This window comes from Colletotrichum scovillei (assembly GCF_011075155.1).
Source record: "Colletotrichum scovillei strain TJNH1 chromosome Unknown Contig00012, whole genome shotgun sequence".
Classification (NCBI taxonomy): Eukaryota; Fungi; Ascomycota; class Sordariomycetes; order Glomerellales; family Glomerellaceae; genus Colletotrichum; species Colletotrichum scovillei.
Window position 1 is genome coordinate 1,035,420 of NW_023336270.1, and position 27,990 is coordinate 1,063,409.

At 52.2% G+C, this 27,990-nt stretch overlaps 8 protein-coding genes across 8 annotated transcripts; 3 read left to right on the forward strand and 5 right to left on the reverse strand.

Annotated features, from left to right (window-relative positions):
- Nucleotides 1–107: 107 nt before the first annotated feature.
- On the reverse strand, nt 108–1,318 carry HER10_EVM0013018 (uncharacterized protein). The gene is made up of 3 exons (XM_035482390.1): nt 1,167–1,318; nt 991–1,102; nt 108–916 (listed from the first exon to the last, which is right to left on the reverse strand). Exons 1-3 carry the CDS (start codon nt 1,230–1,232, stop codon nt 813–815), a joined length of 282 nt encoding a protein of 93 aa, XP_035326391.1. The 5' UTR covers nt 1,233–1,318; the 3' UTR covers nt 108–812.
- A 287-nt stretch (nt 1,319–1,605) lies between these two features.
- HER10_EVM0001361 (fungal specific transcription factor) lies at nt 1,606–4,638 on the reverse strand. The gene is made up of 4 exons (XM_035471111.1): nt 4,403–4,638; nt 4,255–4,337; nt 3,104–4,191; nt 1,606–3,044 (listed from the first exon to the last, which is right to left on the reverse strand). Exons 1-4 carry the CDS (start codon nt 4,508–4,510, stop codon nt 2,341–2,343), a joined length of 1,983 nt encoding a protein of 660 aa, XP_035326050.1. The 5' UTR covers nt 4,511–4,638; the 3' UTR covers nt 1,606–2,340.
- Nucleotides 4,639–4,907: 269 nt separating this feature from the next.
- On the reverse strand, nt 4,908–6,200 carry HER10_EVM0000576 (uncharacterized protein). Its single transcript, XM_035470351.1, has 3 exons — nt 5,968–6,200; nt 5,678–5,913; nt 4,908–5,614 (listed from the first exon to the last, which is right to left on the reverse strand). The coding sequence occupies exons 1-3, from the start codon at nt 6,119–6,121 to the stop codon at nt 5,081–5,083; spliced, it is 924 nt and encodes a 307-aa protein (XP_035326025.1). The 5' UTR covers nt 6,122–6,200; the 3' UTR covers nt 4,908–5,080.
- Nucleotides 6,201–6,484: 284 nt separating this feature from the next.
- On the forward strand, nt 6,485–11,421 carry HER10_EVM0001957 (RecF/RecN/SMC N terminal domain-containing protein). The gene is made up of 3 exons (XM_035471689.1): nt 6,485–7,660; nt 7,709–11,074; nt 11,140–11,421. Exons 1-3 carry the CDS (start codon nt 6,632–6,634, stop codon nt 11,374–11,376), a joined length of 4,632 nt encoding a protein of 1,543 aa, XP_035326072.1. The 5' UTR covers nt 6,485–6,631; the 3' UTR covers nt 11,377–11,421.
- A 1,189-nt stretch (nt 11,422–12,610) lies between these two features.
- Nucleotides 12,611–16,448, forward strand: HER10_EVM0011443 (uncharacterized protein; the record flags this gene model as incomplete). The annotated part of the gene is made up of 2 exons (XM_035480876.1): nt 12,611–12,820; nt 12,888–16,448. The coding sequence occupies 2 exons, from the start codon at nt 12,611–12,613 to the stop codon at nt 16,446–16,448; spliced, it is 3,771 nt and encodes a 1,256-aa protein (XP_035326349.1).
- A 727-nt stretch (nt 16,449–17,175) lies between these two features.
- HER10_EVM0007415 (uncharacterized protein) lies at nt 17,176–18,456 on the forward strand. The gene is made up of 2 exons (XM_035476972.1): nt 17,176–17,579; nt 17,635–18,456. Exons 1-2 carry the CDS (start codon nt 17,298–17,300, stop codon nt 18,298–18,300), a joined length of 948 nt encoding a protein of 315 aa, XP_035326230.1. The 5' UTR covers nt 17,176–17,297; the 3' UTR covers nt 18,301–18,456.
- Nucleotides 18,457–18,568: 112 nt separating this feature from the next.
- Nucleotides 18,569–19,105, reverse strand: HER10_EVM0008295 (uncharacterized protein; the record flags this gene model as incomplete). Its single annotated transcript, XM_035477822.1, has 1 exon — nt 18,569–19,105. One exon carries the CDS (start codon nt 19,103–19,105, stop codon nt 18,569–18,571), a length of 537 nt encoding a protein of 178 aa, XP_035326258.1.
- A 731-nt stretch (nt 19,106–19,836) lies between these two features.
- On the reverse strand, nt 19,837–27,990 carry HER10_EVM0003409 (uncharacterized protein; the record flags this gene model as incomplete). Its single annotated transcript, XM_035473085.1, has 2 exons — nt 19,837–27,647; nt 27,708–27,990. 2 exons carry the CDS (start codon nt 27,988–27,990, stop codon nt 19,837–19,839), a joined length of 8,094 nt encoding a protein of 2,697 aa, XP_035326118.1.

Genomic DNA, 27,990 nt, shown 5'->3' on the forward strand with positions numbered 1-27,990 from the left:
GAAGCGAGCGGGCATTGAGATGCTTAATTGGTTTGACGTGTTCAACCCTTGACCGTTGTCGCCTACTTACTTGATTCGCGATATGGGGACGGAGAGATTGAAGGGGCCCCGGATCTGGAAAGCTTGTTTTCCTTTCTTCGGATCATCATGCTATTCGCTACTACGTATCTCCAAAAGGCAATTATTCGCCTAGGAGGGGAGATGGATATCTGCGAGCTGCTCGGTTCCTTCCGAGTCATGGGGGCAGTTCGTCAACATCAGACGAATACACTTCGCAGCTCATATTTTGGACGGCTCCCGGCACGCTGATCGACCCGATTTGCCGGCCCCGCACTGAAAGCGCCGAGCCGTTGTGATCTGAGCACACAGCGGGCAGCTTTTCTCATACCCTTTCTTCGGCCCTCATGAGCTGGCGTGATGAATTCTTTGGGGTCTGCCAACCTCTAGCCATCATGTTGACCCACGTCATTGGGTAGAATCTGACGGCGCCTCGCGGGCTCGGCGTAATGCTCTCCCAGTAATCCTAAAAGTTAGGTGTCCCGATATCGCTGGCTATCCTAAGGTCCGTGTATCATAATAGGTGATTGTTGAGTAGAGTTCCGGGCCGCCTCTATGGCCCAATCAATGAAACGCATAGGCATCGCTATATCCTTCGCTTCAGGGACTTCGTCTGGTAGCTTTTTCATAACGTGATGCCGGCGCCAGGTTGGTCTGCACGCGGACGCCAAACCAGACCAGATTACAGTATGCACTTCTGTCTCGTGAAGATATTTTCAACACGCGGCAGTGTATGCCCTCTTGAATCGAATCATTCATCGCTTCGGCGGCCCCGGCGGGGGCGGATTTGTCGTCCCTCGGAACTGATTCTTCAGCTCCTCGATGAAGTATTGCAAAAAGCCTCGGTCTTCAGGATTCGCTATAACCCAGCACGTCAGCTACCCTCTCTCTAAACGTCTCCCTCCCAGCAGGAGCCAAAAAGTTCGAACGTACCAGTTGCCTGTCCTTGCCGTAGCGGCTCATGCGGCATAGGCCCATTCCGCTTCTCGTCGACATACCGGTGGATTCGGCCGACGCCGCGATGGAAGCCGGGACTTCTAAGGATCTGCAGATTGGATCTCGAGGTTAGCTTGCTGCGTACGGCGGGGAGGATGGAGGGAGTCGCATGCCTGGCGGATAATCACGTCCTCGAAGGCCACAAGGGCGCGGATTAGCAAGTTCAGAGGCGGAGCCATGTTAATACGATATTCAATGCAGGTGTATCATGGAAGAAATGGCTGGGGGGTGGCCCTTGTGCGACGGGATGCCGATTGATAATCCTCGAGAAGCTTTGAAGCTTTCGCCGTGGTCAGCAAAGGGTGGCGACCGGACCATCGGGGAAATAAAGTGGAGATATTGTGGGATTAGTCATCGACATGGAAGCATCATGCATTTGGCCGCTCATTGGTCGAGGGGCGCCTGCGTATTCCTGACAGAGTACGTATCTTCATGGGAATATTCACACCATTTTCGCAAACCTCCCGCCGCGAGCATTCTCAGGCAGCAGAATTGCGAGGAAATGCATGAGCAGCGTCTGAAGTGTCCATGACCTAGTGGTGGAATGGTAAAGCGTAATGGGTCCCGAAAGGATTGCGAGTTCGAGTTACAAAAATTGGTGGTCCTACATAATGCCACAGACAGCTCATTTTTGTTTCTTTCAAATCACTATCCAGGTCTCTTGCCGTTATTTATTATGGCGTAAAGGAGAATTCATTCAAGTGAGCCTCAAAATGCGAATCAGTTGGCGGATGTGGCTTCTATGATCTTACCATACTTAATATACATGGGCGGATATCGTATGATATTGAATTCTACGCAACAACTTTGATATTCTATCTTATCATTCGCATTGTCCTTGGTATATGAGACTGTTCCCACATTCGAGGGACTTAGGTTCTTGACGATTGCACAGACTTTGTGTCTTGGATATATGTAAACCAAATCTGGGATGCTTCCTGGGCAACTCGAGTCTCATCGGCGGTATTAGTGCGCCAACCTCTCGAGGAGGACATCAGTAGCCATGCATATCCTGCGAAACCCCTAGAACTTTGGTTTGTTGTGATATAGCTCCGCAGCGTTCAAGTTGGTATGGTGAGCTTGTGATGCGGTCGACGGACGCGGGAGTTAATGGGTATAAGATGTCATTGGGCTAGGTAATCCCCCCACCATGCCGTGACTGATAATCTGGCGACAGCCTTGATATCTCAGCCAAACATTGTGTCATAAATGCATCTGAGGCGCGGGGAAGCCTGATACTCGATCTCACAGAACGACTCATTCGAATCGGTAGGTGGAGAGGAATCTTCAACCAGCAAATTGATCCCACTCACCCCAGTTCAGGGGCAGCCCTATATCGAGGTTAGCCTCCAAAGCGTTATCGACTGCCGATAAGTTGAAGCTCGGGTCGAAATGGCCAAAGACATCGAGATGCGGCATCGCATCGACGATCGAAAAGTCAATGGCCTCCAGTGCCGGGAGCTCGGCGGTCGACGCAGGAGCCAGGGGAGCCGACGGCGGCTCGGCCGGTGCCCCGTCAACCACCAAAGGCTCGTCGACTTTACCATTCACAGGTACGTCAACGATAGCGGTAGCTGGCAAAGCCGCACCCCCTTCTTGAGCAATGGAGTTTGCGGCTCGCTCCATTTCTCGCAGGATACGCTCGCCCAGTCCTGCAACGACCCGTGCGCTCCAAAAGACGTCACCGAACCTCTTCATCAGCTCAGAGTTGGACTTGAATGCGCTGCGGGCGCGGGCGCGGAACATCGGAAGGGCGCTGTGTCGCATTTTGCGGTACTCGACGCTGAGGGCCAGGGAGAGGGCGTATGGGACGAGAGGGACGGGGCTTAGATGGTCGCGGCGGATGGCGGAGGATATACGCTCAGCTGCAAGGGAGCGTCTTGCGTTTGCTGAGGGCGGCGGTACTGATGATGCGTACTGTGCTGGGGGTCCTGGTCTGGATAAGCGGCATGAGAGGATGATTACGGCGTGGTAGAAGACCTCGATTGTCGCTGTTGAGCGTTAGCATCTCATGCACCTGATGGATGAAAGAAGAGTTGCTTAGACATACCAAGCAGGGGCGTTGGGACCTGCAAAGCATTGGCCTCGAGGATCATGGGCTCCAGAACTGGTAAATCGATAAAGGGCTTTGCTTCCAGCGACTGAGCAATGACACCTGGACGGTAGAGCTCAATCACCTTGTCCAGCCACTGTACGACTGATAGGAAGAGTTGGAAGCACGGCGCTTGTCTGCGGAAACAGTCATCTAGCCCAGGACCGATGTCACCCTCGTGCAGGACGCAAGGTCTCCCGTACGTCGCCGCATTGATCCGATCCAGGGCCCAGACAGCGCAGAAAAGGGTATCAAGAGAATCATTGCTAGAGTGGAAGAGGTGCAACCCGAGGGTCTGCGAATGATGCGCCGCCCTAGCACCAAGCTGAGCAGGCAAGTCTGCCTCATCAGCACCTGAAGGCTGGGCGTAGAGGGATAGCATGCACAAAGCACGTATGTGTATCGTCCGGTCTGAGATCAAGCTCGTATCCAGGATGGCCCGTATAGAACTAGACAACGTCTGGGAAAAGTCTTGGTACGAGAGCCTCTTGTTCCCCTGCGTAGCGAGGCGCAGATGGCTTTTCATGTCAGGGTCAGTGGCAGCGGCGAGGCATACCACTTGTCGCATGACAATAGCTGCTGGGGAATCGCCATCATCCAAAGCCTCGTCAGGGATAAGGCCGAAAATAGGATGGATTTTGTCTCGGTACACCTTGTGGAGATGTTTGTAGTCCTTCTCCGGCGGGACACAGGTGAGACAATTCAGCTTGACATAAGGCAGCAAGACCTTGTCGATAATAGCCGACGGACGCGAGACAACGGAGGTGGTCGACTGTGCCGAAGCGGCATTGAGTGACGGAAGCCAGACACCCACCTCGGCCTTCTGCGTAGGGTTAGCGGCCGGGTCTGAGTCGGCGGCCTCGGCGAACATGCCCTCCGGGTTAAGATCGCCAACGAATCGCGTCTGTGGAGTCTGCGCTGGCTCCGAATGGCCCGCCGTGGCAGATTCACGGCGAACAGGGGTCGTGGACAGCACGGCATCAGCGGTCACGGACGCCGAGTGACGATGTTTGCTTGGTGAACCAGTGCCGGCGATGACATGTTGTCTGGGAAGAAAGGGTTCAGTCAGCTAAAGGTGATCATCAAAGTTGCCTGATTAGGAAACCAACCCAGCGTTGTCCGGCGGCGAAGAACCCGCACACCCGTCATGGGCGGGCTCCAACGGCGGAGGTTCCCCGTGGATGCAGCGTTTCTATAATTGTCATGTAAGAAGAAATGCGTCTTAGTCGAGTGGGATCGTTTTTGGTTTGGGCGGACCTTCTTTCTGCGACATGATTCGCAGGCCTGCAGAACCTGCTTCCGCTTCAAGGGAAGCCCCGAAGAGTCGGAGCCGACAAATTTGACGCCTTTGGCGGGGTTGCTCATCGTCCCGACGCAATGGTGACTCCGAACGGAACAAGAGATGCAGAGGTGTTAAGCGAGCGAAGCATCATCACCGCAGATCGCCGTCACGAGGGGGGAAATCAAAAGTGAGTTGTAACGCGTGAGATGAGAGACGGTGAAGGACGGGTGCTTTGGTGTAAGGCGGCGCAAGCGGTCGACGCAGCTAAACTGACTGGACTCCATGGTGTGGGCGGGCGGTGCGGGTGGCCGGGGAGTGACCTGCAAGGTGTGACTCGACGCGGAGCTTAGTCAGACGCGGGATTTCTCGGTGTAATCTCGGTGGAACCATCACACCTTGGCGTCACCGAGGTGAACAGTCACAATTCAACAAATGCATGACAGGACGTCTATGCTGGGGTAAGTCACTTTGTCAAGTCGTGAGGTTTTGAACCGTGAACTTGATGAAGACCATTCTTGTTTTTTCCGGTCTCACTCGAAATTCCAGGTATAATCTGAGGGCAGTGCCCGAACGCCAACGCTATGCTGAAATCAATCACTTATCCCCGCCATGGGATGAACACCCATCAATATCCTTAGAAGGTAGAAGAGCAATCACTCGGCTCGGCCGTCCAGGCCGCTCTTAACACCTTCCAGCACCACTCCCCAGCCACCTCCATGGTTCTTGTCCTGTACAGCCTCGCTTAACCGGCCTGTCACCAGCTTTCTCACGAGGAGCGTGTCTCGCGCTCTCTTGAGCTTCTTTCCGTCTTCACGAGAGAGGAAGTCTTCGAACCAGGCCTCCTCCGCGGCATCGAAGGGCAATCCAATGAGCTCGGTAGACCGTGCGGCTGTCTCTTCGTTCGCAGGAGCGCCAATCACGTTGGAGATAAGCTGGCGGAACAGCTGTGCCCTGACAGCATCGGCGTGGGTTCTGGAGAAGTAGAGAGCTTCGGTGACGCTAGTTCGTGACGTGGCGTCGAAGAGAAGCTCGAGAGCCTCGGATGTCTTGAGAATTGGCTGGACGGTGTGGAAGTATGAGAGAGGCAGGGTGTAGTCGCCGTCGGGGGCATTGCGCACAAGCGCTGTCATAATCTCGTCGGCGAAATCGGTAGTTAGGGAAGGGTGCGCAATGTACTCGAGTGCGTTCTGTTGGCAGTCCGATTAGTTAGTGAGTGAATAGCAACATCAGTTAGGTCCAGAGGCGCGTACCTCGAATTGTTGATGATCCAGAAGCCAGAGACCCTTCATGAAGATCTGATAGTTCTTGGGAACACCGGACGTGACGGCGAACTTTGATGATGCTTGGGATCTAGTCTGGCTGGTGTCAAAGTCGAGGAGGATGTAGTAGAAGATGGAGAGTCGGTGGTGGGTTGACATGGTGGCTTCGCATAATTGCTGGTGTAGTGTGCGCAGAGCGTTCTCGGTTTTGGGAGGATATGTCTTGGCTGATTTCCAATGTCAGTCATAGAAGATCTCGAAGCGAATGGGAGGAAGCATACACTTGGTGAGACCCAAGGCTTTCAGAACCCGGTCGATGAAGAGGGCGCCATCGAGGCTCTTGCGGTAGGTGTCGATTTCCTGAATGGACTTGCGATCGTAAGGGAACTGCTCCGCCCCAAAGACGTGATCAAAGTTGGTGTAGTCGAACATCATGAGGTGTGGTGGGTCAGCAATGCCTCTGTAGGATACCGGAGACGACAAGCTTGCTGTCAATTGAGGCGGATTGTTTTGGTCTTTTTTTGAGTTGGCGGGATGAAATGCGACGGCTTTGCGCCGGGCGAAGATTGATGCAGAGCTTCAGCCACACTTCAGAAAACAGAGAGCACCAGCCACAGTCGCGACTTGACGTGTCTCCGCAGCCTTGTGGCGGGTGGGGGCGGGCGGTGTGGGCTGTTTGTTTACAATCGGCCTAATCGGTGAGCGATTCAAACAAATCAAAGTGGGGGAAAGTGTGGGAGCAAACAACACAATTGCGTTTTCCCTTTTCCCTTTTCGCATCCGACATCACCAAATTCTATTACCGCGGCACCACTTTGCGCCTGCTGCGTTTTCTTTTTCATTCTTGCTTGGCTTCTTGTCACCTTGATTGAGATACCCCACGCACTTTTGTCTTTGCGTTCATTCGCTTCACACACACTAACCTACAACCTTACCACAAGCATAATGTCGGCCCGCCCGCGCCGTGCGACGCGCCGCCAGGCCATCGTCGACTCATCCGACGACGATGAGATCGCCAATACCACCGTGAAGAGAGAGGAAGAGAGTGAGGAAGAGTTCGCCCCCGAGCCATCAAAAAGCCCAGTGCGCCGACCAACACGCGCCCGCAAGAGCGCTGCCCCCTCATCTACGCCTGCTCCGACAGCACCTCGCCGCCGCGGCAGACCTAAGAAGAATGCCGATACTACCGCGATCGAGGAGCCCACGAAGCTTGAGGAGGACGCTTCGGTCGCAGATGTAACGTCCATCGCAGAGGCGCCTTCAGCAGTGGAGGAACCGTCTGTGGCGGACGAGACATCCATTGCTGAAGACCCCTCGGCGCATGACATCGCTCCCTCAATAGAGCCCAGCGAAATCTTCGACCCCGACCAGACTATTAGCAAGAAGGAGCCGCCATCCTCAGCCCGAAAGCCGTCTCCCAGAAAGCCCAGGATGAGCGCTGCGCCTAGAGCTTCCACCAAGTCTGCGACACCAGCATCCATACGCAAGCCATCCGCTACTCCCGAGCCCTCGCGGGTCCATGCAGAGCCTCTCGCCGATATCACAGCTTCTTCAGTCAACGAGCAGAGACCTGTTGCAGATGAGACCCAGGCCACATTCAAGCCTGTCCGCGCGATGGACACCGTCATGGAGAAGCCGATGGACATTGTCTTGAAGTCGCGCACTCTGACTGTGCCAGTGGTCGAGGACACAACTCCCAAGCCTCGCCTGGTTATCTCCTACCTGATTCTTACCAACTTCAAGAGTTATGCTGGTCGGCAGGAAGTCGGTCCTTTCCACGGATCATTCTCCTCCGTTGTTGGCCCCAACGGTTCTGGAAAGTCCAACGTTATTGACTCCCTCCTGTTCGTCTTTGGCTTCCGTGCAAGCAAGATGCGTCAGGGCAAGCTTTCTGCCTTGATTCACAACTCAGCCCAGCACCCGAATTTGGATCATTGCGAGGTCTCTGTGCACTTCAGAGAAGTCATGGATCAGGTTAGTCTCGTCAAACGATGCGTGCAAACAGTTGCTAACTATACATAGCCCGGCGGTGGACATGAAGTCATTCCCGATTCCGATCTCATCATCTCCCGCAAAGCCTTCAAGAACAACTCCAGCACATACTACATCAACGGCAAAGCCTCCAACTTCACCACTGTTACGACCCTTCTCCGCGACCGTGGCATCGATCTTGACCACAAGCGTTTCCTTATCCTTCAGGGTGAGGTCGAATCCATCGCCCAGATGAAGCCGAAGGCTGCCAACGAACATGACGACGGTCTTCTCGAATACCTGGAGGATATCATCGGCACTTCGAAGTACAAGACGCCTATCGAGGAATCCGCCACCGAGGTCGAGACCCTCAACGAAATCTGCATGGAGAAGAGTGGCCGTGTTCAACACGTTGAGAAGGAGAAGAACGGCCTCGAAGACAAGAAGAACAAGGCTATTGCATACATCCGCGACGAGAACGAGCTCACAACAAAGAAGTCTGCGCTGTACCAACTCTACATTGGCGAGTGCAACGACAACGTTGCTGTTACTGAGGAAGCAATTAGTCAAATGCAGGCGCAGCTCGACGATGAGTTGGAGAAGCATCATGGTGGCGAAAAGGTCATCAAGGAGCTCCAAAAGTCATACTCTCGTGGAAGTAAGGAGTTTGAGGCACAAGCGAAAGAAACCGAGGCTCTTGTTAAGGAGATGGCCAAGTTTGAGCAAGAGCGCGTCAAGTTTGACGAGAAGAAGAAGTTCCTCAACGACAAGCAGAAGAAGCTGGACAAGACCATCGCCAACGCCGAAAAGTCCGCTACCGAAGCAGACGAGACCATCGCCCAATGCGCGGAGGAGATCGAGACCCGCGCCCAAGAAATCGCATCGCTCGAAATCAGAGTGCAAGAAGAGGAGGCGGAGCTTGCGACTATTCGTGAGGGCCTCAAGGGCAAGACTCAAAAGTTCTCCGACCAGATTGCTGTCAAGCAAAAGTCACTGGAGCCCTGGAAGGAGAAGATTAACCAGAAGCAATCAGCCATCGCTGTTGCAGAGAGCGAGATGAACATCCTCGAGGAGAAGGCCAACGCTGGTGCTGTGGCCATTTCTGAAACGGAAGCAAAGATTGCTGCTATTGAGGACGCTCGCGCTGCCAAGACTGAGGAGCTCAAGGAGTGCCAGGCCGAGAAGGCGAAGCTGGAGGAAGAGAGAAAGGAGGCTGAGCACGAGTTGACGCGATTCAATGCCCACGAACCCAAGATTCGCGCAAAGGTGTCTAACGCCAGACAGAAGGCGGACGAGGCTCGCTCAAGTTTGTCTAAGACGCAGACTCAGGGCAACGTTCTCACCGCTCTGATGCGTATGCGCGAGTCCGGTCGTATCGACGGGTTCCACGGAAGACTCGGCAACCTCGGCGCAATTGACCAAAAGTACGATGTGGCCATTTCTACGGCCTGCGGTGCCCTCGACAACTTCGTCACCGACACCGTCGAAGCTGGCCAGCAATGCATTGAGTACCTTCGCAAGACCAACTTGGGTCGTGGTAACTTCATGTGTTTGGACAAGCTGAGAGTTCGAGACATGAACGCCATCCAAACCCCCGAAAATGCGCCTCGCCTCTTTGACCTGGTCAACCCCAAGGAGGAGAGGTTCCGCCCAGCATTCTACCACGCCCTTCAAGATACTCTCGTGGCCAACGACCTGGCCCAGGCCAATAGAATCGCTTACGGCGCCAGGAGATGGCGCGTGGTTACCTTGGCCGGCGAACTGATTGACAAGTCTGGTACCATGTCTGGTGGTGGTACAACTGTCAAGCGAGGTCTGATGTCTTCCAAGCTCGTTGCCGAGACTTCCAAGGAACAGGTCTCGAAGCTGGAGGAAGATCGCGATGTTCTCGAGGAGAAGTTTCAAGACTTCCAGGAGCAGCAGCGCGAGCTTGAGACAAGAGTCCGTGAACTCAACGATCAGATCCCTATGCTCGACACCAAGATGCAGAAGATCACTCTTGAGATCGACAGTGCGGCTAGGAACTTGGCCGATGCCCATCGTCGTATCAAGGAGTTGAGCAAGGAGCACCAACCCTCCGCCTCGGATAACAACCGCATTGCGGCTCTTCGCAAGGAGATTGCTAAGCTCAACAAGGAGGTTGAGAAGCTCCACGACGAGACGTCTGGAGTTGAGGAAGAGATCAAGGCTTTGCAAGACAAGATCATGCAGGTTGGTGGTGAGAAGCTTCGCCTGCAAAAAGCCAACGTCGACTCTTTGAAGGAGGAGATTGTCTCTCAAAACGAGGAGACATCCAACGCGGAAGTTCGCAAGGTCAAGGCCGAGAAGCAAAAGACGAAGCTTGAGAGAGACCACGCCAAGGCCACCAAGGACATTGAAGTGGCTATTCGCGACCTTGAGAAGCTCGAGCATGAGATCGAAAACCAAGGCGAGAAGGCCGAGTCTCTTCGAGGCCAAGTCGACGAGGCCGAGGAGGGTTTGGCAGCTAAGAAACAAGAGCTGACATCCCTCAAGGCCGAGCTCGATGAGAAGACCGCCGAGTTGAACGCTACTCGGGCCAGCGAGATCGAGATGCGCAACAAGCTTGAGGAGAACCAAAAGGTCCTGACTGAGAACCAGAAGAGGCTCATGTACTGGAATGACAAGCTGTCCAAGCTGGTGCTCCAGAACGTGGACGACCTGACAGGAACCTCCAACCCTGTTCCCAAGACCACCCCTGCACCGGCAGCTGCCGAGGGAGAGGATGATGCAGAAGCCGATGGTGACAAGACAGTGACCGAGGACGCCGTTACTGGCGACGACTCCCAGCCATCCGCCGAAGCCGAGGATGAGGACGAGGAGGCAGAGTCTGACGAGTCTCAGCTGCCATCTCAGCCAAGCAGTCAAGCACTCGAGCTGCCCGTCTACACTCCTGATGAGCTTGCGGACATGAGCAAGGAGAAACTCAAGGGAGAAATCGCCGCTCTCGAGGAGAAGACACAAAACGTGAACGTCGATCTTGGTGTCCTCGCCGAATATCGCCGCCGTGTTGAGGAGCACGCCGCTCGCTCATCCGACCTTCAGACCGCCGTCGACCAACGCGATGCCGCCAAGAAGCGCTGCGACGAACTCCGTCGCCTGCGTCTGGAGGGCTTCATGGAGGGATTCAGCACCATCTCTCTCCGCCTCAAGGAGATGTACCAAATGATTACGATGGGTGGTAACGCCGAGCTTGAGTTGGTTGACTCCCTGGACCCCTTCAGCGAAGGTATTCTCTTCAGTGTCATGCCCCCGAAGAAGTCATGGAAGAACATCAGCAACTTGTCTGGTGGTGAAAAGACGCTCAGCAGTTTGGCGCTTGTCTTTGCTCTGCACCACTACAAGCCGACGCCTCTGTACGTCATGGACGAGATTGATGCCGCCTTGGATTTCAGAAACGTAAGTTCATACCCTCGCTATTGGTTCCTGTCGCGACTCAACCTTGCTAACATTGTCATTTCCAGGTCTCAATTGTTGCCAACTACATCAAGGAGCGTACGAAGAACGCCCAGTTCATTGTCATTTCGCTCCGAAACAACATGTTCGAGCTGGCTGCCCGTCTCGTTGGTGTCTACAAGGTGAACCACATGACGAAGAGCGTGACGATCGAGAACCAAGACTACATCGTGCGGACGCGCGTGCAGGGCCAGGGTCAAGCCCAGGTCCAGCAAGCAACGCAACAGACGACGATGGCGCGATGATGGCATATGGGAAGTGAGAGAAGGGGAGAGTCTTACGAATGATGGGTTCATTGCTATTTTGCGCGCGTTTTGACTTGATCATGCCTGTTAATATTGTTGGCCCCTTGGGGTGGCCATGGGTCGGTTCTTTGTGTGTCATCGGTATAATGACTGTACGAGGGGAGGCGCATCATGGATGTAATGATTGAAAAGAAAATTGGAGGCTTTTTTGGCTTTGTTCTACGCATCCTGTCTGACTTGAGCGAGTTCTCATCTTTCTCGCCGGCTTGTGATTGCTGTGAGTGAACCCCGCTACCTCTAGTTTGTGTCGCCTTTCGCTTCTTGGGTTGGTCTTGTTGAACCTCAAGTGCGTGATCTTGTCCCCCTCATGTACCCTTCTCTGTCTCATTCTGGGAGATGACACAAGGTTTTGGTCGAATTTCCGCTTGATAGAGAGATGTGAATCAGCAATATTCGCTTGGCGAACGGCACTCATGCCGAGAGTGTTTCTTGAACTCTCACGAGATGGGACTGTGGGCTTCATGGTGAGGATGGCTGAAACGACAGTTGTCTATCAGTCCGATCCAATGAGCGCTTTAATTGGACCTCGTGCGCACGAATCGAAGTCTATCGAAGACACAAACGTGGTAGAATACCGTGTCTGAATACGAGCCGTAGTGCAGCTCGGCGCTGTCAGTTTGGTACCTGCATGATCTTGACGGCGTACCACGTTGGTCTCGGACGCGCATACAGCTGAGCAGCACGAAGTGACTGGTGTACCGCGGAGGAGCTGGGCCCGGTGTCGGACGGTACCTAGTCAGTGGTACTGTAATGCTTTGGTGGCCGATATCTGGAAGCGATGGCATCACAGCCATATTGCTTCGTGGTCATGCGATTGCTGTGTCCTCATCTCTCACCGAGGCCCTGGACCGGGGCCCAGGGGATGAGTAGTCCAATGCTAGCGTTTGTCTCGGCATTGTGGTCTACTCTCGGAATAGCGGCATAGGAGCATCAACTTGCGATACGTGAAGGTATCGTGAGCTGAGCTCATTACATCCTGTATAAAGGTCTCGGGAGAGTTGAGGCACTGAAGCCTAAGGGCGACGAGAAAACCTCAACGGGATCAGAGGCCGGCGAAGCTCGACAGCCTCCGCCCTCGACACTCGCTCAATTACTCTCTCTTTTCGTTTCCAATTTGACCGCTCTTGCCTCCCTTTCTGCTTCTTCGGCTTGAAGCCCAAGATCATTCGTTATCATGTTTGCATCATCTCTCATTCTTCTCGCAGGGAGCGCAGCATTGGTTGTGGCAGATGGGTGCCACGGCGATAACCTCCTCCGTGCCATGGAGCGGCATAACGGAACGATGTACTGCTCCATGCTCCTGGACTCTGGTGACGCCACTGCCACGCTCAGTCTACCGGATCCTATTCCGACGAGTTATCCTGCCCTCTCCGTGACATCGGCAGTAAGTTGCTATCAACCCAAATGAGAAATCAGTAGTTGTGAAGGATGAAGTACTAATAAAGCTCCAGTGTTCCTGTCTTCTAGCTCTTGAAGAGACGCCTCGGGCGCCTTGCCATGCAAATGCGACGGCAACGCCGGTAGCCGATTCCTCTGCTGGGATCGATGACCCTGGAGCAACTGACGCCGCTTCAGCCACGGTCGTTTCGAAGACCCAAAGCATCCCAACCGCGCATGCAACTTTCGACGGAGGCTACTCGTATTCCTTCCCCGGCCCAGCCATTCCATCCGAGACAGCTCCAACATGCGGCTGGGGCGAGGTGACCGCTACAGTCCAAGTCACGGAGACGCAAGTCAGCACAATCTATATCTACAACTCAGGAATTCCAAACACAAGCAGCGCGCAGAGTCTATCGTCCGTCAGCGATGGCGACAGCGGTGGCCGGCCTGCCCCGCTTCCTACGACGAAGACTATTACTGGTGAAGCTAGCGGGAGTGCGCCGGGGATCGTGTCGACGGTGACGTTGATCGGAGACTCTACCGTTGGTTTGCCCACGGGACCTGGGACGACGGTTGAATCGACGGCAGCAGTGCCAAGAGTGACTACGATTATCAACGGGAACTACACGACAGTCAAGACTATTTCTGGAGGCGAGTCTGAGCCGAGTCCCACAAGGTCTATGGTGAGAATCACTTCGGTCATTAATGGGGTTACGACGACCATCACTGGAGCTCCTGAATCGTCTTCGATCAGCAGCCTCACCAACACGTTGCCTGATGGAGCCTCTTCTTGGAGTCTATCTTGGTTGTCTTCCAGCATGGTTGGTGTCTCTAGCCAACAACCGACAGTAGCAACGCCGATATTGCCACCCGCAGTCACCACAATTACAAGTGCCATTGGCGGCATGGCCTCAACCTGGGTCGTCACTCTCGGCAGAAGCACCAGCGGCGGTCCTTTCGCCAACAGCAGCACACTGACTCAACCTCCGACTCCATCAGAAACTACTTCGGGTGCTTTTAGTGTTTTTACTAGCATCATCAATGGGGAGGCCTCGACTTGGACCGTGATAGGTGGCTCAACTCTTGTCGGTTCTCCCAACTCGACCTCGACCACGTCCACGCCAAGCCTCTCTCAGACTGCTGAGGTTAGCATCATTACGAGCGTCATTGGAGGGGTTGCTTCTACCTGGACGGTGATTGGAGGCTCAACTGTTGGATCTCCGTCAAATAGGAGCGCAGTTCCAACGCCTACCCTGACTCCATCTGCCACAGAGACTGACGCATTTAGCGTCATCACAAGCGTGATTGGTGGTGTTGGCTCAACTTGGACTGTCATCGGGGGCTCAACGATAGTTGGCTCGCCGACCCCAAGTGCTATCGCGTCTGTCATCACCAGCATCATTGATGGCGTTGCTTCATCGTGGACTGTAATCGGAGGTTCTACCATCTCCGCAAACCCCAGTGGCACATCACCGACTCCCACGGTATCTGGGTATGCCACGGTGATCACGAGTGTGATAGGAGGGGTCGGGTCAACCTGGGTTGTTATTGGAGGCTCGACTATCGTGAACCCAACAAATGCCACCGGCACTACTCCTACACCATCCACAACTGGAGGCGCTGTCGTTATCACCAGCATCATCGGAGGTATCGCCTCTTCATGGACGGTCATTGGAGGCTCAACAGTCAGTTCAGTGCCAAGCGCAACGTCTGCTCCATCTGATCTGCCACCTGGTGCGAGCGTTGTTACCAGCGTCATTGGGGGAGTTGCTTCTTCATGGACGGTAATCGGTGGCTCTACCATCAGTCCAATTCCAAGCCCACCCTCTGCTTCGGGCGAACTACCACCCGGCGCAACTGTCATCACGAGCGTTATTGGGGGCATTGCCTCGTCTTGGACGGTGATCGGAGGCTCAACCATCTTCGGTTCATCCAACGGCACGACCAAGTCTCCTGTCGCGACCCCTACTCCAACAGTCTTTACTAGCGTTATTGATGGTGTAGCTTCTACCTGGACGGTCATTGGCGGTTCGACCATCTTTGGCACCCTGACGTCAGGCTCTCCGAGTCTAGTAACATCGACTGCCGTCAGCCTCACCGGTGGCGCCACGTTCGTGAGCACCCTCAATGGAACGATGCCGACAGCAGGAGGCTTGTCAACTGTCAGTGGTTCTTCATCTACGCCGGCGAGTACCTCAGCGACCTCAACCTCAAGCTACGACTCAGCTTTCACCGGTATCTCGGTGGTTGTGGCGCAGAATGCGACTTCGTGCTATGCCCTTCCTCCACCTACAGCATCGCTACACGAGTCTCTCTTGAATGTCACCAACCGTACTCCTCCATATATCGACGCATTTTACCTCAATGAGACTACGCACTTCGTCCACTACCTCCGTCTGGTAGATAATGCCACCAACCCAGTTCTCGTTGACGTCTCCGACCCATCGAGACTTGGAATCGTTGACAAAGCCGGCAACGTACTCTCCATCGACAGCGAAGGGTTACATTTTGCCTCAGCGAACTGCTCACCTAAAATAGACGTCTTCATCTCTGGTTTCTTCCAGCAACTCAACACCTTGACGAATTCCACTTGTACAAACACAACCGATATCCCAGTCAACGGCACAGATCCGCGCCGTCTTCCCGTTTTCAAAGGGACGTTGGCCGAGATGGCACAAGACGCATTTGACATCACTCTGCATCTCAAAGACCAATGCGGAAACCCTGCCCGTGCTGATCTACCGGTATCAGTCGCGTTAGGTGACACCCAATGCGTTGTCCTCCCTGGTGCTGCGGGAGACTTTGTCGCAAATTGCGCATTCCCCGGAAGCGGGAGCGATTCCATGGAGTGTGAGACGTCGGTTCAACAGACTCTGGATCATTTGACGCAGGGATCTCTGGTGGGGAGCTGTCCACCTCTCACTTCGGTTTGGAGTCTGCTCTTCCAGCACCTTGGCAGGGTCGTCAACGTTGACGAACTTCTCCAGCCCTTCATTGATGCTGGATTGCAACTTGGCTCTGATGCCGGCAAGGGAATACTGGCTGTCATCGATAGCTTTATGAACCTTTACGACTTCTCGGCCGCAACGTTCAAGAACTCGACTTCCGGCTCTGGATCGGGTCTAGGTGATATCGTTGAGGGATACGGTGTCACGACTATCAAAACGGAAGTCTGCCATTCCCTCATCTCAACCGAGACTTTGAACCTCACTTTCACGGCCGGAACCTCCATAGCACCTACCTCACTCGCAAACATCACAGCACTACCTTCAACAGGCTTAGAGTACAGGCGTAACGTCACAGACCCGACAGCACTTGCATGCTGCCCGAATGCAAACGCGTGCATCGTTCAAGATGGGGAACGATTTTACCCACCTGAAGCCTCCATTCCTGACTCTGACTGCCTCTGCGGTAAGACTCTAGAGGGCGGGGGTATTGGATTCCGGACGGGAAGATGCGTCGGGTATGATCAGTGTAACTCGACGTCTCCCTGTGCCGGAGGTGGTGTATGTCTGGTTGACAACTGTTGTGGCTTCAATGTCTGTGTGAATGGGACGGAGTGCTCTGCTCCAAAGGCCGGTGGGATGCGGGTGAACCTGTTCGGGACGGAGACCTCTGGAGGGCTTTTCTGATTGTTTAGTCATATTTAACACTTCATATCATCTCACTGATTTTGCAAATGACAAGTACAGCTGCTAAAACGCTTCAAGCGAGGACAGGACACAATCATCTTAACCGAGTCCATTCTAATTTGTGTTAGTTAGCTCATCTACTTCTTGTAAAGTCGTTGCACGCAAAAGCTCTTGTGGCTAATATTCAGCCGCTGCACCCATAACGATGTACCTTGGGACAAATATCCGTATGCACGTCGATTTAAGCTACCCTTTTGACACTGGACCGATACCCCGTTCGAGCGATCGGGTTAGTCCGCAGCTACATGGTCTGCATGCGGTAAGACTCATGTAGCCCATGCAGCTGACGAATCCACAACATCCTGGACTGGCAGCGTCATTCTCCTCACGTTGTTTCTAGCCAATAGAACAACAGCATTGGGTGCGGATTTCTAAGCTGACAGGAAACCTGCAGAAACGCGCTTTTGTCCGTTTGCCCGGCACGCGAGACCTGTCGCTTCACTACGCTAGGCCAGGGGTAGCATCCTTTCGTTTGCAACCACCACGAGATAAGATTGATGAGCAATCATTTAGAAGTCCGGCGATTGAGCTGTCGCGAGAAGCGAAAAGGCGAGCTTGAGCATGCATTTGATCTATTCCGAAAGTAAAACTTGGTTTTCGTGCGTGATGATTTGGAGATATAAGGATGACGATGTCTCCTGCTTCTCCATTTCCCTTGAAGAATCATCAACAACTCTAACATCATCTAATATCAAATTATACGCTACTACTAATACTGTAAATACCGACGATACATGCAAGTACCATACCAAGTCCGACAAGCAGAACCCACATATTATCTCTCCAACCATGTCTAGTGATTCGCAGCCAACTAGGGCGATCCTCGTTACTGGTGCAACCGGCAAACAAGGTGGCGCCGTGATTGATGCACTTCTAGAGTCAGAAACCGGGAGCACCTACAAAATCGTAGCCGTTACTCGCAATACTGCTTCTTCTAAAGCCAAAAGCTTAGCATCTCGTGGGGTCATTGTCATTCAGGGCGATCTCAACGACGTTCCCGCTATCTTTTCCGACGCCAAAGCAGCCTTGAGCTCCTCTACTACCGAGCTTTGGGGCGTGTTCAGTGTACAAGTGAGTTTCTCTAGCGATCTTTGCTAGTTATTCCGTGTTGCTAATGAACAAATAGACGGCCATTGGCAAAGGAGCATCGGCAGAGCTCGAAGAAGCCCAAGGCAAGGCGCTAGTCGATGCAGCTCTATCCAACAATGTCAAGTTCTTCACATATAGCTCCATCGACCGAGGCGGAGACGGCTCATACGACAACTATGTCCCTAGTGTAACTCACTTCGTCAGCAAATATCGCATCGAACATCACCTAGTTGAGAAAGCGCGCGGCAAGATGGATTGGACCATTCTTCGACCTGTTGCATTTATGGAAAACATGGAGCCGGGAATGGGCATCAAGATCATGGCTACATCGTGGCGCGTCGCGGTCAAGGACAAGCCTCTCCAGCTGGTTTCTGTCAAGGATGTAGGACGAGCCGCTGCGAAGGCATTCCTTCATCCACAAGAATTCGCCGGCAGGCAGATTCCTTTGGCTGGCGACGAGCTCACGCTAGAAGCTGCCAGTGCCATTTTTAAGTCTAGGAAGGGAACGGAGATCCCAGAGACGTTCCAGTTTCTGGTCAAATTCCTGCATTGGATGATCCCCGAGTTTGGTGCCATGTACAGGTGGTTCTACACTGATGGTTTTGGGGTCGACGTTGCAGCTGTGAAGCGAGAGAACTCTGGGATGCTGGACTTTGGTTCTTGGGTGGAAAAAGAATACGATCAGGATGGAAAGCGAGTCTAGTTTAGAGCTGGGGAGGGGTTCCCTCAAGTGAGATGGTCGAGCAAAGAATGAAAAAGGAGATTCTCTTTCATAAAGTAATAAGCATCATGATTGTTCTGGGTGGACATTCATCAGATTATATATCAGGATACGCATGGTTTGATTGATAGAGTGGATGAAAAGTAATGTTGAAGTAGCTTGGACCTTCTACCTTGGTGAAAGACCAAGGGTTTAAATGCTCTATTTGATAGAAAAGACTATCTATCATTCCAAACAAACAATTTTGAATCTAGTTGCCGTCCTCGAAATCCGAAGCATCCAAAGTTCTCTGCTCCAATACTCGGCCCACATGAGTCTTGTCAATTGACTCACAGTTTCTCCGTATCTTCATCAACACGACTTTGATGAACTGCACGAGGTACCCCCGATCGATTACTTGTGGTAGTTCAGTTTCATAATCGACCCTTGAGTCATCCGATTCCAACATGAGGAATCGCCGTAGGTCCCGGTACTGATCCAATGACTTGACATAAAGTTGACCCGAGAACAGGTTCAGCTCAGTGACAAGCCGAAGAGGGAGGTTCTGAGGAAGTCTTTGGTGCGGGATGGTGAAGAGATTCAGATCATCCAAAGAACGGAACCCGAGGTTAGGTCGCGGGGCGTAAAGATGAAGCGAAACAAAGCTGGAGTTCCGTATGTCTGGCAGAAGTTCTTGAGCCTCAAATGGGCTGATGATGATCGCAGTGTCGATACCACGAGCCCTCGTCAGAACCCACTGCACAGATCTCTGAAACAGATCCGAGACATAACCTGAACTTTTCCCCATTGGAATGATTGTTCGAGCAAAGTCTGCCGTTACCAAGAGTCCCTGTGGAAACTTATTCACATCGTAGTGTTGAGCGGCGCTGGTGTTTGACAGAGATTGAAAGGCAAAGATGAATGCCTCCGAGTGGCAATCGAGCGTACCACTAGTCACAAATGCGCGGAGGTCTGGGTGTACGTGATGTCTCGCAGGCGAAGCTGGAGGGGCCTTTTGCACTTCCCTCTCTTGCTCGACTTCTGGCGACAGCTCCCGCTCTTGTTCTTCTCGAAATGTCGCAGAAACTGCGTTGTGACGGCCAAACTGGAGCAGCCTTTCGGTAATTGCATCGCCAGTACCTTCATCGCACATTAAACCGGCTGGTAATTGATGACCTGGTCGATATCGCGTCTCGAGAGTCTGTGCCTCCTCTTCAAGGAATCCCTCTGCGTGGTCATCAGTCAGGTTTGTGGATCCGTCGACCATGCAGTCGTCCCACAGGACTCGATGTTGCTGGTACCGACGACCTTGGTTTGCCCACAACCAAATGCCTCGCTCCATATCCATGAGCGTCTCATGTATGGACCACTCTAGAACATGAGTCACTTCGATTGAGGACTCGTCAATTTTCGACTGAGAGGCAATCTTATGCTTGATTTCGTCGGACACACAAAAAATAACCGACTGGCCTTTCCCAAGCTTTCTCATTCGCATGCAGGCTTGGAAGGACTATTAGTGATAATCCTAACTCATGCAAATCAATTGAACTTACCTTGAACCAATCTGTCTTTGGTTAAGTTTGCCCCCAAAGTTACTGCTGCCCGATATCCTGCCGGAAGTTTCAAATCGGTCCCTCTCGTATGAGCCTCGTCAAGGAAGACAAGACAGACGTCTGTCTGAGTGGCGAACGGTGAAGTCTGCAAGCTTTCGACACGGCCCTTACGATCCACAGCACAGATGTTATCGTGATCATCGCAAAAGATAACAGCTTGTGTTGTCTCGTTGTCTTCCGTCATCTCGAGCCACTTCTTCGCAACCCCGAGATTATCTAGTTCCAAGATTTGAGCGCCGACATCGAGAATCACTCGAGCAGGGGGCTCCAATCCAACAACCATCTGCAACAGGGTTTCGGCGTCTGACTTAAATGTGTTCTTGTCTGATGCTGGAATCATTGCCACAGACTTCTCGTCCTGAAGTAGATACTCGAGGACTAAAGCATTCGTGTGCTTCTGATCCGGTAAGTCTAACTGCTTGACGCTCAACGGCAAGAAGGCTCTCGACTCGTTTGTCCCGCTGAAGCCAGTCGTCGCATTTGCTTTCTTCTCTCCTATATCCCATCCTGAGGCAGATAGCTTGTGCGGAAATTCCTTCATTTCCTTGGGAAATACCAGGTGATGAAGGAAATAGTCGACAACACTTTTGGAATGTCTTAGACATGGGAATACCTGTTCAGTGCACTGTGGACGATCTTCCAGATTAACGCCAGGTAATTGATGGAACGAGGGTGGTAGTTGATCGCTGTCCTCAACCCAGAAGCGGTATTCCATGTCGGCCATGTCCGAACGAACGAGATGCTCGAAACTCAAGAAGAGATCGGAGTCAGTCAAACCGCCATAGTAGTAACTCAGCGATGTTAGAATGATAACGACATCTGGATGACTGAATTCGGAACGGGCGCTCGGATTGTCTTTTGCTCGATACGGCACTGCAAGTTGTGTAGGTGGCCGCCTACTATGATCGAGGCCGAAATCGACCCTCCATCGCTTTTGACAGAAAACGAAACTGAGAATCTGTCCGGCAATGAGCCCTCGTAGGAGTAGAATGCTGTTTTGTGTAGCTGGCAACCAGATATTTGACCTTTCCACCCCATCGATTTCAGACTTTGTGAGGCTCGTCTTAGAGATGTAGGTGTAAACTGCTTGTTGAGTGGAGGCAGACTGAGTTCCCATCGGAAGTCCAGTCAATCCAGATTCGCTGAGATGACGAGCCAGATCATTGAGCAAGGTAGTTTTCGCGTCCTCGCGCAAGATTCGCGTTCGAGGAAAGCAGCCACGATTTCTCCCAGCAACCTCTAAGGAGCTATGGTATCTCTTGTGGATGCCAGGCAGTAACCTTCTCATGACTTCAAGGACCTGATGTATGCATACCCATCGCTCCGGGCTATGTTCAACAGGCCGCTGAGTGCCCATAGTGTACACCAGCTCGAACTTGACGCTGAAGTTTTCATCACTTTCGTCCACAATGTCGCAAGTAACTCTGTCGAGAAAGTCCTTGGAACTGACGAGCATTCGACTAACGCTCACATTCCCAGCAATGGCTGTCTCAATCGCCATAAGCTGGAACGAGAGAATATGTTCTGGTTGAACTAACAGAATCCCTCCAGAGTCCATGCACTCTTCAAAGATGTGTTGAATAGCCATCGCCTCTGAAGGTCCAACTTTGACGGCCCTAGAAAAGGGCATATGGAAAATGCGTCTTTGAAGTAGGCCCCCAAGCTTCGAGTCGAGCATTTCGAGCATCTGCTTTGACTGAGGCCGTGCCACAATAACCCGAACAAGTCGTGTTCCGTCCGCAAGAGCGGCTGCGACGATAGGCACAATGACCGACGACTTGCCTTCGCCCATGTTCAATTGCATGACAGCATTCTCATCGTCTGGCGGACATCTCATGCTTTCCGCGATCTCTTCCTGCACTTCCCTGACTATTAAGCCGCTCTCAATCTCTAGCAGCAGAGTGTCTGGGTACTTCAAAGGGGACCAGTTCGTATGGCCGGGATTGCGCAACTCATTCGCCAATGCAGCTGGGTCTTCTAAGCAACCCAGAATCCGCTTCGCTCGTTGAAACTGGGTGAGTGCGATGCCGAATTGCGTCAGTACCATCTTCCAAGGTTTTGGTGTTGAATCGCGACGTAGATGGCTTAGTCTGCGAAGAAGCGTGGAGGTTGAGAGTCTCGGATACTGGTAGAAGTCAGGCAATAAGGTGGGTAATCTTGAAAAGCCTGATTCTTCGCAGCTCACAAGGCGGCCCGCGATGAGTTCGTATGTCTCCTGAACAATTGCTTGCCAGCGATTCAGGTAGGAAACCACCAGTTTCGCTATCTCTTCTGGCGATGCGCAGTAATGATCTTCCGACAACTGACGACGCTCTAAGGCCTCCATGCTTGAAGCCAAGGCCTCGACATAACGTCTTTCGTACTGACCGAGCTTGCGGTGACGAAGCCGAAGCCGCGAAAGCAGCGCGGATAATCTAAATCCCCTCTTGGAACGCTTGCTAAATGAATCGTGATCCGAAGTCCAGACTTCATCGCTCAGTGAAGGCGGCGGAGAATTCATGAACAAAGAGTCTTCGGTCAGAAACCGTGGCTGGTCATGTATAGGCCAGTCTGTTGTTGCCAGCAGAGGCACCGCTATTTCCAGTGGATTGACTGCAGTTGGCAAGGAGCAAGCTATTTCTCGAAGGTATATCTGAAATTGAAGGTTGTCGTACCAGGTTTGGAAAAGGGCCCTGATACTTGCCATCGCACCACCAACGTCTATGTATTTTTTCCAATTCTCTGTCTTTGTGTAGCCGGCGGGTAGGTTCGGAACGCGACAAGACCATTGAGACTTTATCATGTCGAGAAAGGTGTCCAGAGCAATGTTCCTGTTGCTGAGGAATTCGCTCTCTCGCCTTTCCATGAATGATTGGTCGTCTTCGTAGGCCAGTCGCTGCATACACATTTCGGGACAGGAATTGAAGGGCTTGAAATTCTTCATAACCTCATTCATCACTGTTGAATCCATATAATTCTTGCCATTCGAGAGATCGAAGCAATCTGCTACTGGTGCGGAGAGTGCGTGGATAGTGCTGCTGGTCTTGAATGAAGCCAAGGTTTGGACAACCGCGAAGTCTGCATTCTCTGCAAAGGCCATCGTCGCCAGCCAGATCATCACCTTATACTTGTTGCTGCTCTTCAACTTGGACTGTAGCGCGATCCAATCTTCCGCGATGAACTGATAGGAATTCAAAAGAAATTCGGCATTGTATGTGATGTCGTCCACCGAAAAAGGTGAATACGGGCCATGTATTGTAGTTCCTTCAGAAAGGAAGCTCCAGAGATAGGTTTCCATGGAGCTTGGCACTGGCATTGACAAGATCGGCTGATCGAACAAGACGAGTTTGGACGCCGAATATGCTCGAAACCCTTGAGAGGAGTAGGACCGATCCCGCGCTTCGTAGACAACGTCGTGATCAATAGTATGACACTCAGCGCCAAACCCTGATACCCGAAACATTGCCGTTCGGATATTGTCCCGTGCTAGAAGTTGAGAACTCATGGGTTTCAACTCGGGTGACCCGACATCCTGCAGTGGTTGAAAGAACTTTGAGTGGTTGTTCTGCGTGAAGATGGCCTCGACATATTCCCGATATAGACCATGTTGGGATAAGGAGCCAAGTTGCGAATCCCAGTCAACTTGTTGCATGACACGTTCGTTGACTGGATAGTAACGTCTGCATGGAGTCAGACGAGCAATTTCAATCAATAGTTTGGCGTTCTCTGGTCTCAGCACATCGAAAGACCTGACTGAGGCAGAGCTGAGAATCGACAAAGCCTCTTCGGTACCCGTTCTGTGCGTAAGAGGATCCGGAATGACAAAAGATGTCAAGGAGTGTAGGTAACAAAGAAACAGCTTGCTCTGTCGACTGCCGTTGCTGGCGAGCCTGTTCAGTGTATCGTCCACGTCGTAGGCATGAACCCTTGGCGCAGAATCCTTGCTAACAGTGACTTCGACATGGCCATCCTTCTGCAAGCACGACATATTTCCCTCGAGCACTATGATCTTGCGCCCGACAGGGAGAGCGGGATGTGGGAGTTTGTCGACTTTGAGGACCAACTTGTCTTTAAGACCGATCAGAGTTCCGACTGCCTGATTTGGGTCCACCGACATGCCACGATATTGTCTCGACATTATGGAGGCCTCCCCTTGCTTGAGGCTGAACTCCAGCCTAGCGCGAGGTAGCTCTATAGAAACCATTGAAATCTTCATGTGATGAATGACGTGGATCGAAAAGGGGTCTTCTAAAGGCTCGAGAATCTTCGAGATAAGCCTTGCAGAGCGACTGTTGACGTTGACCAGACACGATCCATTACGCCTAAGCACCCAAATTCCGGTGAATTTGTCTTTCAGAAGCTTCCAATTGGACGTTGAATGATCCCATGGCCTTTTGAGGCCGCAAAACTCGATGCAACCATCCTCGTAGCTGTACCAATGGACAAAGTCGCTGACGAATTTGGTGGGGAACAGTCCTTCAAAACAACTCTTGGGGACAAGGTCAAATTCCCGTTGACCCTGCATTGCCTGTACCAAGAGATTTCCCTCGCTGTCAAGGCCTAGGTTGACAGCATGGCCAGCGTAGTGTCGTTTCGAGGAAAACGTCATCCCAGGTTTTGCCGTGGGCAGAATCTCAAGAGAAAGCCGCCCAAACAGATTCTGATATGTCAGGTGGCTGAGATAGTTCTGAGGCAAATGGTCGAGGGGAAGGCCGTTGACGAGGAGCTCGCCAGTTATGAGGTTGAACTGTACAGCGAGATGACTGGTTGTAGACGCAGTAACACTGGTCAACCACGAGCTATGCGTCTCAGAAAGTGCCTTCCACTGGTGGCTGGGCTCGTAGCTAGACCAATTGGCACTGATGGCATCTTCAAGTCCAGCACTGCTGCCTGACAAGATTTGCTTCGCTAGATAGCTGTAGTGAATGTAGGAGGCTCGTTGCCAACGAATATGAAGATGGCGGACAAATGCGTCCACAGATCCGAGTAGTATTTGGCCTTCTTGGATAGCGATGCAGCACTGGAAGAAAGTCGAGACGGCGGAGCTTTCGGAAAAGATATCGCGCTGAAATTGGCCGTCCACGTTGAAGGTGTCTGCACAAATCAACACAACCTCGAGTGCCCGGCGTTGGAAATCCAGTTTGTCATTGTCGTCATCAGAATCCTGAGCCTTCCCCCTTAGGCTCTGGCTCCAACCAAATGTTATACGCCTTGCTTGAGCGAGTATTCCGAAGCATCTTTTCTGAACACTCACTAATGGAGTGAGGCTCAGAATACGTCGAGCCGTGGCTGTGAAAGTGGCAAACGCAGATGAGGACTGCCAATTCTCCTCATAACGAGTGATAGCTTCAGACAATCCGTCAAGTAGCGTATCCGCAAATCTTTCGTCTTGACAAATTGCATGCGCTCTTCTGTACTCCGAATCACCATCCGGTCCTGCTTGAGAGATGCATTGAAGAATGACCAGGGCAGTCTCCCGCTTCTTCAAATCGACCGTAGGAGCAAAAAGTTGCAATAGAATGTTTTCCCATTGCAAATTGTATCCCAAAGGAATTGAAGCTAGGGCCTTGTACTCCTCGAGTGACATGTCATGAGGACACTCGTGAAGTGTGGCGATGACGGTGTTGGGCGTTGGACCGTTTGGGCATGTTGACGGCCGGAAGAGAAACTTTTGTAACGCCGTTGACGCCGCGGGTAGTTGGTAAGTGCATTCCTTGGGAATGGTATCGGATCCTCCAAATGATTCCATGAAGCAATGCCTTCGATGATCGTAGTAGGCGTAATGCAGTCCATTGCTCAGACAGACCTGATCTTCGGTGGCAGTTGCTACATGCACCGTCTTCCGGTGGGTTGCCATGTGCGGTTTGGCCTCTGAAAGCAAGCTGACGAAGTGTGGCGTGAGTTGTCCTCGAAAGAACTTGCAGAGACCATTGTAGTCTTTCAAGGGGTAAGAAGACTCTTGTATCTGACTACCCAGTCGCGGCGTAACTTTCAGAACCTCAAACAGGAAGAACACGGTAGCCTCCCACCATTCTCCGAATGATCCTGGCACTAAAAGCTCGAATACGACTGATTCTGCATCGAGCTCTCGTGATGGCAGTGGCCATTCATGAATATCGATTTTCAAGCTGTTGGCCTGATTGTGGTACGAACAGCGGGCGCAGCCACCGCTGTGGCTTCTGTAGTACCTCCCCGTTTTCCGGTTGTACCCATCATAATACTCACAATTGCTGGTACGATATTTGTGCATGAGATCTGCGTACTTCTCTTTCTTTCTGTTTAGTTCTTCCACTTTCTTTTCCCTGTCTCGTTGCGCTCTTGCCTCGATCTCCTCTTTCAGGCGCTGGTGTTCCCAAGACTGCTGAAAATGACGAACAGGGAAACAATGTGGAGAGCCGTAGGTGTTATAGATGCTAGGAGCGTATGCTGCAGTCTTACAACTGCGGTTCCGATCAAGTAGATACTTTTCTGCGTTGTGAAGTCTCTTTATCTGGCTTTTGAGCGGAAGAAGCAAGTTCTGTAGAACGCCCTTGGGAATTTCGGGGTTGTAGTCTCTCAGCATCGGGAACAGGTGCACAGCAGCTTTGTCGCAAGCAACCCATAGTTCCAGAATTGTCAGCAGCATGATGGAGAGTGACTCTGGGTTTCCAGCGTAAAGGCCGCTGGCGGTAGCGTGATACCCCTCAATGACGCTTCGTATCTTGGCACATGATCCATTGTAACCTTGGCTAGACTCGCCTATCAGCCAAGCCTGTAGATGACGTTCAACCCATGTTTCAAACACAACTAGATGCAAATGCAAATGTTCCCTGTCTGGTTGTAGAACGGCCGAAGGAAAGATTTCCGGGTCGTACTTGATCAAAGTCCACGACGGAATGAACTCGAAACCTTCCGAGTGACATCTTCGACTGTCGATAGAAGCTAGAAAACTGTCAAGAGCTGGCAGATGCAGGTGCGAGTCTTCATCGAAGTCCAAGGTTTGGAGTTCGGCCAATTCTGTGGCTAAACCAGGTGAGGTCTGTTGTTGAATGCGATCCCAACGATCGGCGAGGACCTGGTTAGCTCGCAACATTGTCTGATGTACGAGGTCAACGACAGAGGGGATCCGGCCATTCGAAATTTTGCCCAGTCGTCTAGATAGCTTCGAGACCATGACGAGTATAAGGTCTGATGGGACTTCCTTGTCCGTGTCGATGCTGTGATGAAGCACTTTGGCCACAAAAAAGGCCATAAATATCTTGTAAAGACTGCAACTTGTGTCGTCGATACTGCGATCAAATGCTAGCTGCAGACTGACTCTAACAAGCAGCCAAGTAGGGGAACGACGCCACGGAAGAAGGGCATCGCTATAGTTGACTTCTTCCCGGGTATTCTTCCAGATTCTTGTGCCATCAAGAGGTTTCCCTATAGCTTGAAAAGTCGAGATGAAGAGCTCGGTGACCATTTTCGGACTTGTGGTATCGCGGTGCTCTTGATGGAGCTGCCCAGCTTTCTTTGCTAATGGTTGGGTTCCTGGGGCAAGCTGTGAGCTCATTATCGACAAAACGTCAGCAAGTGTCTCTTGACAGCCCGGCTGTCTGAACTCCGCTAGATCTATGGAGATTCCAGTTCCGGGAAAGGTCCGCCGAAGACGACCTAAGGTTGACATGACTGCGTGATTGGTCGGAGACAGCTCGAACGCCTCCACGTGTATTGCGTCGTGGGCCTTGGTGATGAGTACACCCGCATTCTGGAACCGGACGTTGAGCGAGATGATTTCTCCTTCGATAACGTTAGCTTTGTGAGCTTATCGCAAGAAGGTATTACCAAAGGTCATACCATCGGCCAGATTCTGCAAACTTTCAAGTAGGCCGCGCTGCTCAATTGCAAGCGTCTTCCCCATGGGTTTATGAATGCGTATCATGGCATCCAACAGACCAATGGCAATCCTTACGGAGGCCTTTTGACTATTGGAAACATGCTTGATAAACTCAGTGGCAGAATCTTTGACAAGTCGGAGCAAAGCACTCTCGTTATCCGGACTGAAGTCATCGGCGTGAGGCAATTGGGGCGGCAGGAAAACATGGTGAATGATGAAATGAAGATCAGTTTGGTTGGCCAT